This window comes from Alosa pseudoharengus, unplaced genomic scaffold (genome assembly GCF_046254945.1).
Source record: "Alosa pseudoharengus isolate Yale_2024_CS ecotype anadromous, Long Island Sound unplaced genomic scaffold, YU_APseudo_1.1 YU_APseudo_1.1_scf_9, whole genome shotgun sequence".
NCBI lineage: Eukaryota > Metazoa > Chordata > Actinopteri > Clupeiformes > Clupeidae > Alosa > Alosa pseudoharengus.
The window spans coordinates 3,754,257-3,766,640 of NW_027468881.1; the positions used below are offsets into that span (position 1 = coordinate 3,754,257).

At 44.2% G+C, this 12,384-nt stretch overlaps 1 protein-coding gene across 1 annotated transcript; it reads left to right on the forward strand.

The window, feature by feature from the left end:
* Positions 1-4,120: 4,120 nt before the first annotated feature.
* LOC143114921 (uncharacterized) lies at positions 4,121-9,800 on the forward strand. Its single transcript, XM_076276760.1, has 5 exons — positions 4,121-4,456; positions 4,544-4,598; positions 4,779-7,435; positions 8,459-9,697; positions 9,786-9,800. The coding sequence occupies exons 3-5, from the start codon at positions 6,896-6,898 to the stop codon at positions 9,798-9,800; spliced, it is 1,794 nt and encodes a 597-aa protein (XP_076132875.1). The 5' UTR covers positions 4,121-4,456; positions 4,544-4,598; positions 4,779-6,895.
* Positions 9,801-12,384: the final 2,584 nt, after the last annotated feature.

A 12,384-nucleotide genomic window follows, 5' to 3' on the forward strand; every position in this document is an offset into this window, starting at 1 on the left:
ACAGTCTCTGAGCTTTCATATGACACCCTGCATGCCAACTTTCGTTGTGGAAAATGGCCATATTTTATAGATTTACTTATTTCATATTTTACCATTTGTGCACTTGATTTGATGCCTATTACCCAAACATCATTTGCCGTAAAATATTACACCACATCCCGAAACTACAGTCTCTGAGCTTTCATGTGACACCCTGCATGCCAACTTTCGTCGTGGAAAATGGCCATATTTTATAGATTTACTTATTTCATATTTTACCATTTGTGCACTTGATTTGATGCCTATACCCAAACATCATTTGCCGTAAAATATTACACCACATCCCGAAACTACAGTCTCTGAGCTTTCATATGACACCCTGCATGCCAACTTTCGTCGTGGAAAATGGCCATATTTTATAGATTTACTTATTTCATATTTTACCATTTGTGCACTTGATTTGATGCCTATTGCCCAAACATCATTTGCCGTAAAATATTACGCCACATCCCGAAACTACAGTCTCTGAGCTTTCATATGACACCTTGCATGCCAAATTCCATCGTGGAAAATGGCCATTTTCCTTACATTTAAGTTACATGAGCTATATTTCAGAAAAAAAGAATAACTGCACAATGGATGTAATTACACGCTCCTCGTGATCATTGTCAGATTTCAACAGTTATGACTGACAGTAGAAGTGTGAAATAAGAGAGCAATTCTCATTTATGCTATACATGAGCACACATAGAATTTGTGAGATTTTTTAAGTAGTGCAAAGTCTGTTAAATCTGGATGTGCTGTATGTCACGCCAAATAGGGATCAAATCTGCATAAATCGTAAAACATGAAATATAGCTCATAGAATTTCAATTGTAATGAAATGGGGATTTTCCATGACAAAATTGGCCATGCATGGTGGCAAATGAAAGCTGAGAGACTGTAGTATCGGGATATGGTGTAATTGATGTATGGGCAATAGGTATCAAATCTAGTGAATAAATTGTAAAATATGAAATATAGCTCATATAAATTACATGTATGAAAAATGGCCATTTTCCACAATAGAATTTGGCATGCAGGGTGTCATATGAAAGCTCAAAGACTGTATCGGGATGAGGTGTAATATTTCAGGGCAAATGATGTGTGGGCAATAGGTATTAAGTATGGTAAAATATGAAATATAGCTCATGTAAATTAAATCTATGAAATATGTCCATTTTCCACAACGAAATTGGCCATGCAGGGTGTCATATGAAAGCTCAGAGACTGTAGTATCGGGATGTGGTGTAATATTTCACGGCAAATGATGTGTGGGCAATAGGTATCAAATCTAGTGCATAAACTGTGGAATATGAAATATAGCTCATGTAAAGTAAATCTATAAAATATGGTCATTTTCCACGATGGAATTTGGCATGCAAGGTGTCATATGAAAGCTCAGAGACTGTAGTTTCGGGATGTGGTGTAATATTTCACGGCAAATGATGTATGGACCATAGGTATCAAATCTAGTGCATATACTGTGGAATATGAAATATAGTTCATGTAATTTAAATGTAAGAAAAATGGCCATTTTCCACGATTAAGTTTGGCATGCTGGGTGTCATATGAACGCTGTGAGACGGTAGTATCGGGATGTGGTGTAATATTTTACGGCAAATGTTGTGTGGGCAATAGGTATCAAGTCCAGTGCATACATTGTGGAATATGAAAAACAGCTCATGTAATTTCAATTGTAATAAAAGGGTGAATTTCCACCACGAAATTGGCCATGCATGGTGTCAAATGAAAGCTCAGAGACTGTAGTTTCGGGATGTGGTGTAAAATTTCACGGCAAATGATGTGTGGGCAATAGGTATCAAATCTAGTGCATAAATTGTAAAATATGAAATATAGTTCATGTAATTTAAATGTAAGAAAAATGACCATTTTCCACGACGAAGTTTGGCATGCTGGGTGTCATATGAACGCTGTGAGACGGTAGTATCGGGATGTGGTGTAATATTTCACGGCAAATGTTGTGTGGGCAATAGGTATCAAGTCTAGTGCATACATTGTGGAATATGAAAAACAGCTCATGGAATTTCAATTGTAATAAAAGGGTGAATTTTCACGACGAAATTGGCCATACATGGTGTCAAATGAAAGCTCAGAGACTGTAGTATCGGGATGTGGTGTGATATCTCACGGCAAATCATGTGTGAGCAATGGGTATCAAATCTAGTGCATACATTGTAAAATATGAAATATAGCTCATGTAAAGTAAATCTATAAAATATGGTCATTTTCCACGATGGAATTTGGCATGCAAGGTGTCATATGAAAGCTCAGAGACTGTAGTATCGGGATGTGGTGTAATATTTCACGGCAAATGATGTATGGACCATAGGTATCAAATCTAGTGCATATACTGTGGAATATGAAATATAGTTCATGTAATTTAAATGTAAGAAAAATGGCCATTTTCCACGATTAAGTTTGGCATGCTGGGTGTCATATGAACGCTGTGAGACGGTAGTATCGGGATGTGGTGTAATATTTTACGGCAAATGTTGTGTGGGCAATAGGTATCAAGTCCAGTGCATACATTGTGGAATATGAAAAACAGCTCATGTAATTTCAATTGTAATAAAAGGGTGAATTTCCACCACGAAATTGGCCATGCATGGTGTCAAATGAAAGCTCAGAGACTGTAGTTTCGGGATGTGGTGTAATATTTCACGGCAAATGATGTGTGGGCAATAGGCATCAAATCAAGTGCACAAATGGTAATATATGAAATATAGCTCATGTAAAGTAAATCTATAAAATATGGCCATTTTCCACGACGAAATTTGGCATGCAGGGTGTCATATGAAAGCTCAGAGACTGCAGTATCGGGATGTGGTGTAATATTTCACGGCAAATTATTTATGGGCTATAGGTATCAAATCTAGTGCATAAATTGTGGAATATGAAATATAGCTCATGTAAATTAAATCTATGAAATATGCCCATTTTCCACGACGAAATTGGCCATGCATGGTGTCAAATGAAAGCACAGAGACTGTAGTTTCGGGATGTGGTGTAATATTTCACGGCAAATGATGTATGGACCATAGGTATCAAATCTAGTGCATATACTGTGGAATATGAAATATAGTAATTTAAATGTAAGAAAAATGCTGCTGGGCATGCTGGGTGTCATATGAACGCTGTGAGACGGTAGTATCGGGATGTGGTGTAATATCTCACGGCAAATCATGTGTGAGCAATGGGTATCAAATCTAGTGCATAAATTGTAAAATATGAAATATAGCTCATGTAAAGAAGAAACAGAAAAGCCCCCCCAAAACAAGTGCAATATGAACCGATTTATTTGACAGAAAGCATGTTGTATCATTTACTTAAAGATTGGTCGACAATGGAGTCACCAGAAAAAAGGCTTTTATTCGTCTGTGAGGAGTAGCCTACATGTTCGTCTGCTACTAGGCAAATGCCAGTGTCATCGCGTATTTGCAGTCAGCGCTGCCCCCTGTCGGTAGAAAATTGTAATATTTAAGGTGGAATCGAAACTTAACTACACCGCATTCTGAATGTGCGGCCAACTTCAGCTTCGTCTGTGTTGAACGGTTCGCGAGAAAAGTAAATAATATAATTCAATTTAATCATACATTCTACTGAAGGTTTTGCGTCCATGATCTCCCTACCCATTCATCTCGGTGGAATACTTTACGAACCCTTCTTTTATCACATGACAAACCACTTATCAGAATAAACAGCAGACCTTACCGAACATAAAGGTGTAAAGCAGTCCCCTGTACAGTTAACCGTTCCAGAGTAATCCAGTTTTGAATTTGCAGTAAATTTCGACATGCATTGATGTCTCCAAATTTGGGCTTTAAGTTTTACAATGTGTTTAAATTGTTCCACATGATTTCATAACAGGCCAAATACAAAATAAATGTTACAAATATCGCCTAGATATTGGTAAATCAGAGGACAGCTGACTAAGAGTTTGTGAAAGTAGCCTGATCACAAAATGCTAAGCATGCATCTAGGCTATTTGAGTTTCTTAAAGATGAGCTGTGCTTAAATTTAAATTGTTCTATACATGATTTCATAGCAGGCCAAATATAAAATAAATGTTATGTAGCCAGGCACTACGCCCCCAATTGATTACATGGGCCGGCCCCATAATTTACATCACATGGCGTAAATCACTTCCTCATTTAGCCTAGGCCTTAAATCGCTATATGTAGCAGCATTTGGATGGTGCTGTGTTGCTCGGCTCTTTCGGAATATAATCCCCCCCCGGTCGCTGCAAGGAAGGTAAGCCAGGGTTTATTTTGGTGTCCAGCAGACGCTCGTATTAATGCCCCCTTAATTCACATTTATGCATTCACTCATTAGATTGCAGTTTTTGACGGTGAGCTCCCAGCGAACACTCGGCCACATTCCTCCCTTGTCCTAAGCCCCTCGGTCTGCTGATAAGGTGCGTTTTGATTCTTTGAATTTTGACTAGATGATTCAGTGTGTGTGTGTGCTAGTTTTAATATTATATTCTGGGAATGGTTAACAGGTGGGTTCTGCACTACGACTGGTCGAATTGGCACTCAGTTTAGCGTGGATGCAAGGTAATACCAGCATGTACTGTCATGGGTTGCGTTGCGTATCTGTTGCTGTTCAAATGTAATGCTAATGCTACTCTGTTTGCCTTCAGGAAGAGCTACCTATTGCCATTGCTGTTTTGCCTTGTATTTTATTTATGATTTCTACAATTTGTTTTGTTTAAGTGTACTATATCTCGCACACAGACGCGGCTGTCTGGGCTGGCTGATTGTGGGTGATCTGTCTCGTTACGCCTGCATGTCCGTGTTCTTTGAGGGGGGGGGGAGTTTGTGTCTGCGTCTTGGATCATTTTATAGTTTGTTTTGTTTGTGACCAACTGTGTTCGTCTCGTAGATACAATTAAGCTGCATCAGCATCACCCTTATTGGCTGTATATCGCCACAGCTGGGGATCGGTCGGGCCCACTGGTGGTTGGGTACTCTTTGCTCCTCCTTATTGGTCACCTGCATGCTTAGTGTGTTTCCTTATAGCGTGTTTGTGTACACTCTTAACTGCGTGTTTGCACCACCCTTTGCTGTGAGTGTGGCTATCAGCGTGTGCGTGTGTGTGACTATTTTTGCACAGGTAAATTGGTGACTCTTCTGGGTGCTTTCCCTCCCTCCAGTGGCCCACCTGACATACTTTCCCAGCTGGTACAGTATTTCTTGTCCCTTTTTTTTACACAAGATACATGCATATTTATATTGGACTGTAAACTGTTGTGATTGTGCTTGATTGTAAACTACCTATTTAATGAACTAAATTTAGTGACATCTAATAAAATACATATATATTTTACTAACTATTTCCCTTCCAGCAGTTGATTTGCTTCCAAGAACATTAATAAAACTTTGCATGAACTTGAGAATTGGGTCTCTGCTCTCTCTGTCCATATAAGAACTTGTGTTTTAAGGTGTTATAATTGAGTAGGGTACATTTCCCAGTTTCCCTCTGGGTGGCGTAGTCGGGTTCCTTTGCGTGACTTTGGACTCTTATGGGCCCTGGTCACAATCTGGCGGTAGTCGGCAGGATAAATGTAAAGCAGAGGCTTGATTGTCAAGTGTAAACTTTCACAGTTGGTTATATTTTGGTTGTTTGTTTGTTCTATGGTGGACGTGTGATTGTATGTGTGTACCTTCCCCCTTTTTGTTTTCTTTTTTTTTCCCACGGCAAAACAGCAATTGGCCCAGTCACAGCGGATTACGACGTGCTGGACTCTCTCTCCCTCCAAGGCTCTGCCAGATTTACGGTTTGGTTGAACTGACTGTCAAAACTCTCTCATAGATATGGAGGCTGACCTACAGCAGCTGAGAGACTTGGTTACGCAGCTGCAAGCTGAGAATGAGCGCTTAAAACAGGCCCAGCCTCCGGACGATGTATTGGGTCCTGATGCTGTTCCTGAGCCTGCACCTGGTGCATCTGAACGATTTGTGTATGTACCCAGAGAACGGAGATGCCCTATGTTCCGTGGTAAGAGTGGGATGAGTATTGGGGAGTGGATTGAGGAAGTCCAAGCTAGTATGAGGATTAGACACATGACACCAGTAGAGAAAGCTTACTTTATTTTCGACCATCTAGAAGGAGAAGCTAAGGATGAAATAAAATACAGACCTAAGGCAGACCGGGAAGATCCCACAAAAATTTTGGCTATTTTGCAAGAGTTGTATGGCTGTGCCGAATCTTATGTTGCTTTACAGAAGGATTTCTTTTCAAGGAGGCAGTTAGAGGGTGAATCACTCCAGGAATACTCTCATGCTTTGTTTGAACTAATGGACAGGGTAACTGAGGCCGCTCCACATGCTGTGCCCAATTCAGATATCCTTTTAAGGGATCAATTTGTTGAACATGTTAATGACCCAGATCTTCGTAGGGCACTGAAACAGGTGGTTCGAACCAAACCAGATGCAACGCTGTTGTATGTAAGGGGTGAAGCTATTAGATGGGAAAGAGAGGGCAGGCCAGCAGAGGGTAGATCAAGGAGTTTTTCTGTACCATCTATTTGTGCCACCCAAACACTGAACTTCCCTAGAGAGTCAGGGGCTATGCCTAAACAATCAGAACTTTATGAAATAAAGACTATGTTGAAGAAGCAACAGGAACAGCTAGATAAGCTTTCACACAGCGTGTCCCTTTTACAGAATCCCAGACGACCTCAATCCATTACTCAGGGCCCAATCATATGTAGGAGATGTGAACAGCCTGGTCACTACGCTCGTAATTGTGATAATGTGAGGGTAACCCACACTGTAAATTCTCAGTCACAGGAGGTTGGGGGAGCGAATGTTCAAAGACAAGTGTCGGAAAACTAGCTCCCTCTGTTGTGATGAGCCACCACTCAGAGGGGGGCAATAGTGGCTCAGGTAATGGGTCGGGGGTTTCTAGGCCAGAGTTTTCACAGATTGTGGGGTCCTGTCCTTATGTTACTGTAACCATGGGAGGGGTTCAAGTTAAATGCCTATTGGATACAGGGTCAATGGTGTCAACTGTGACCGAATCCTTTTTCCGCACACATTTTAGAGAGTCCCCAAGAGCATGTCAGTGGTTACAACTCCGTGCAGCCAATGGCCTGGATATCCCCTATTTAGGCTATGTTGAGCTTGACGTGAATGTTCTGGGTACCCTTATTTCAAAAAGGGGCATCCTTATTGTAAAGGACCATGGGTCTTCAGCTATGGTGGGAGTGCCTGGGGTATTGGGGATGAATATTGTACGTGCCTGTTATGATGATTTATTTCGGCAGCATGGCCCCGCCCTTTTCCACCAGCCTTCAGTGCAGCAGGCCCCAAGTATTTTCCAGCAGGCCCTCCAGTCTTACCACCAGGTCCATACAGGGGATCGTGGACACTACTGTGGGGTTGCCAAGGTGAGGGGTAGATGCCCTGTTTTTATTCCAGGGGGTGCTATTAAGCTAGTAGCTGCTACTTGTTCACAGAACATTTTCTCCTCAGGTTGCCCTGTGTTGTTTGAGCCATTTCCCATTCGTGACACTCTGCCTGCGGGCTTGTTATCATATCCATCTATGGTTCAAGTACATCAGGGTACAGCATATATTCCTGTGGCCAATGTAGGACAGGTAGATGCTAAACTGTATCCCCGTTGTGCTTTAGGTACCCTGACTCAGGCTCACCTTGTAACCTTACCCACTGGAGTTGTAGAGGTCCCTGGGAATATGGGTGGGCAGGAACAAACGGCCACTATTAACACTCAGTCTGTCCAGACCAGCAAAGTGTCAGATTTTATCGGGTCCTTAGATCTGAGTTCTCTGTCCGAGTCAGAACAGGCCAGTGTTAAAACTCTGTTGTTAAAGCACCAAGAGGTTTTTGCCTCTCATGACAGTGACTTGGGGTGCACTGACCTCATAGCCCATGAGATTCCTTTAGTCGATGAGGCCCCTGTCAGACAGCGGTTCAGACGTATACCCCCATCAGACTATGAGGCTGTAAAGGAACACATTCATCAGCTTTTGGAGGCCCAGGTCATTCGGGAGAGCTGTAGCCCTTACGCTTCCCCCATTGTTCTTGTACGGAAAAAGGATGGCAGTCTCCGTATGTGTGTTGATTATCGTCAACTTAACGCAAAAACGCGGAGAGATGCGTTCCCTTTGCCGCGTATAGAAGAGTCGCTAGATGCACTATCCGGCGCCCATTGGTTCTCAACACTTGATCTGGCAAGCGGTTATAACCAGGTGCCTGTAGCGGAAAAGGATAGGATTAAAACTGCCTTTTGTACTCCCTTTGGCCTTTTTGAATTCAACCGAATGCCATTTGGCCTTTGCAATGCACCCAGTACTTTTCAGCGTCTGATGGAGCGCATATTCGGTGCACAACATTTTCAGACACTACTTTTGTATTTGGATGATGTCATTGTCTTTTCATCTACAATACAGGATCATCTACAACGCCTGGATGCAGTACTGACGCGGTTGCACCACGAAGGCCTTAAGGTGAAGCTTGAGAAGTGTTGTTTCTTTAAAACTCAGGTGAGGTACTTGGGGCACGTCATCTCCAAAGATGGGGTGTCTACAGACCCTGACAAGATTTTGGCTGTGGAAAAATGGGCCCGTCCTTCTACTGTCTCAGAACTCCGGTCGTTTCTCGGATTCGCGAGTTACTACAGGAGGTTTGTTGAGGGGTTTTCTCAGATAGCAGCTCCTCTTCACAGAGTAGTGGCAGAGCTAATTAAGACTCCAATAAAGAGGACTTCAGGGAAGTTGATTGGGGATGCTTGGACAAATAACTGCGAGCGGAGTTTCCAAGACCTTAAAACTAAGCTTGTAACTGCCCCGGTCTTGGCTTACGCTGACTTTTCTTTGCCCTTTATTTTGGAAATTGATGCTAGCTTGAGTGGTCTAGGGGCAGTCTTATCTCAGGAGCAAGGGGGGCGAGTGAGACCAGTGGCATATGCTAGTCGGGCATTGAATAGGGCTGAAAAGAACATGCCAAATTATAGCTCTATGAAATTAGAACTTCTGGGGCTAAAATGGGCAATGTCTGAAAAATTTAGAGAGTACCTTCTGGGGCAGAAATGCATAGTTTGGACTGACAACAACCCTTTGAGTCACCTAGGCACCGCAAAGTTGGGGGCAACTGAACAGCGCTGGGTAGCACAGTTGGCTGCATTTGACTTCAGCATAAAGTATCGTTCAGGGCGCTCTAACACTAATGCCGATGCTCTATCCAGGCAGAGCCAGCCAGCCATCACGCCAGCAGCATTGGAGTCAGCCCTTCCTGGAACTTCACTGCCTGACGATCTACAACAGTCCGTGGTTGCCCCAACTGTACAGGTAACGCAATCTGCCATTTCTGCTTTGCCCCATCAGCCCAGAGAACAACTTGTCAAGCTGCAGCAGGAGGACCCCATGATAGGCACGTTTCTCTCCTTCTGGCGACAGGAGAAAACCCCCACCCACCAGGAGCGGACAGCTCTTTCACAGCCGGTACTGGAGTTAGTCCGACAGTGGAAGCGGATACAGGAACAGGATGGTCTCCTATATCGGAGGATTTTTCGCTCTGATGGCGGTGAGGAGGTGCTTCAGCTTCTCCTCCCAACGGTGCTCAAAGAGGAAGTCCTCCAGCAGCTCCACCAAGGACATGGCCATCAAGGCATTGAAAGGACAACAGAGCTGGTGAGACAGCGATGCTACTGGCCAGGGCTCTATACAGACGTCAAGGAGTGGTGCCAAAGCTGTGAACGCTGCGTGTTAGCCAAACCAGTACACCCTCCTCTGAGGACGGCCATGGGCCATTTGTTAAGTTCTAGGCCAAACCACATTCTAGCTATTGACTTTACCTTTCTGGAACGCTCTAGAAGTGGTTTTGAGTGTGTGCTGGTAATGACTGATGTATTCTCAAAGTTCACACAGGCGGTGCCAACTAAAGACCAACGAGCCCCCACAGTCGCAGGCGTCCTGGTGAAGGAGTGGTTCTACAGATTTGGCGTTCCTTCACGGATCCACTCGGACCAAGGACGTAACTTCAAAAGTGCCTTGATCTCACAACTCTGCACCCTCTACGGGGTCCAGAAGACTCACACTACCCCATACCATCCACAAGGGAATGGGCAGTGCGAACGATTTAATCGGACGTTACATGGCCTTCTGCAGACCCTACCACTCAGTAAGAAGGCTGATTGGCCAACCTACCTTCCTCAGGTCATCTTTTCATATAACACCACTACTCATCAGTCCACGGGTGAGTCTCCCTACCTGTTGATGTTTGGTCAGGAGCCACGACTGCCTGTTGACTTTCTGTTAGGCAGGGTTCCAGAGCCGGCTCAAGGCTCCATTGATGACTGGGTGCGAGAACATCGACGACGCCTTCAGACTGCCTTTGATGGGGCCAAGGGACGGTTGCAGGCAGCTGCCCGCCAGCGGAAGGAACGGAGCGACCAGCGGGTGACTGGAAGTGAACTTCAAGAGGGTGGCTTTGTGTACCTCCAAACTAAGGCTTTCCAGGGCCGAGCCAAGATTCAGGATACCTGGGGGCCTGTGAAGTACCAGATAGTTAAAGCCCCACCTCCGGGTGGTGTGGTGTATACAATCGCCCCAGTTCATGCTGAAGGCTACTTGGGCCCTGCCAAGACAGTCCATCGGATGCTACTAAGGCCTGTCCCCCCTAATCACCTGTATCCCCCTAGGTCAAATCCTGAACCATTAGAGGATCTTCCGGTTGACATTGAGGATACGGATGGTGATCTATGGCTTGTGCTCCCACCTCAGCCTGAAACCAGCACTACTGCAATGCCAAGCCAACAGTGTCCACTGCCGTGTCAGCCTGGATATGATGCACCCAGTACATCAGAAGCCTCCTCCCGCCAGGGAATGGTCTCTAATATTAACCTTCATGCCACAGAAGGCCCTCGTAAGAGTCAGCGACGGACCGCAGGAAAACACACCAATCCCCATCATCTACCAAGATCTATGCAGAATGGGGGGGGCAGTGGGGTTGCAGCATCTCAGTCAGTTGGGTCCAGTAACATGATCACTGCACTGTTTAGGCCCTGGAGATAGAAATATTGTATCGTCGGGACGCCGACATAAAGCGGGGGTAGATTGTAGCCAGGCACTACGCCCCCAATTGATTACATGGGCCGGCCCCATAATTTACATCACATGGCGTAAATCACTTCCTCATTTAGCCTAGGCCTTAAATCGCTATATGTAGCAGCATTTGGATGGTGCTGTGTTGCTCGGCTCTTTCGGAATATAATCCCCCCCCGGTCGCTGCAAGGAAGGTAAGCCAGGGTTTATTTTGGTGTCCAGCAGACGCTCGTATTAATGCCCCCTTAATTCACATTTATGCATTCACTCATTAGATTGCAGTTTTTGACGGTGAGCTCCCAGCGAACACTCGGCCACATTCCTCCCTTGTCCTAAGCCCCTCGGTCTGCTGATAAGGTGCGTTTTGATTCTTTGAATTTTGACTAGATGATTCAGTGTGTGTGTGTGCTAGTTTTAATATTATATTCTGGGAATGGTTAACAGGTGGGTTCTGCACTACGACTGGTCGAATTGGCACTCAGTTTAGCGTGGATGCAAGGTAATACCAGCATGTACTGTCATGGGTTGCGTTGCGTATCTGTTGCTGTTCAAATGTAATGCTAATGCTACTCTGTTTGCCTTCAGGAAGAGCTACCTATTGCCATTGCTGTTTTGCCTTGTATTTTATTTATGATTTCTACAATTTGTTTTGTTTAAGTGTACTATATCTCGCACACAGACGCGGCTGTCTGGGCTGGCTGATTGTGGGTGATCTGTCTCGTTACGCCTGCATGTCCGTGTTCTTTGAGGGGGGGGGGAGTTTGTGTCTGCGTCTTGGATCATTTTATAGTTTGTTTTGTTTGTGACCAACTGTGTTCGTCTCGTAGATACAATTAAGCTGCATCAGCATCACCCTTATTGGCTGTATATCGCCACAGCTGGGGATCGGTCGGGCCCACTGGTGGTTGGGTACTCTTTGCTCCTCCTTATTGGTCACCTGCATGCTTAGTGTGTTTCCTTATAGCGTGTTTGTGTACACTCTTAACTGCGTGTTTGCACCACCCTTTGCTGTGAGTGTGGCTATCAGCGTGTGCGTGTGTGTGACTATTTTTGCACAGGTAAATTGGTGACTCTTCTGGGTGCTTTCCCTCCCTCCAGTGGCCCACCTGACATACTTTCCCAGCTGGTACAGTATTTCTTGTCCCTTTTTTTTACACAAGATACATGCATATTTATATTGGACTGTAAACTGTTGTGATTGTGCTTGATTGTAAACTACCTATTTAATGAACTAAATTTAGTGACATCTAATAAAATACATATATATTTTACTA

Bases quoted from the DNA above. Each gene is read 5' to 3' on its own strand.
- LOC143114921 (XM_076276760.1), top strand. From the start codon at position 6,896: ATGAGCCACCACTCAGAGGGGGGCAATAGTGGCTCAGGTAATGGGTCG. The intron at 7,436-8,458 runs GTGAGGGGTAGA...TCTACAATACAG, and splicing joins ACTACTGTGGGGTTGCCAAG to GATCATCTACAACGCCTGGA.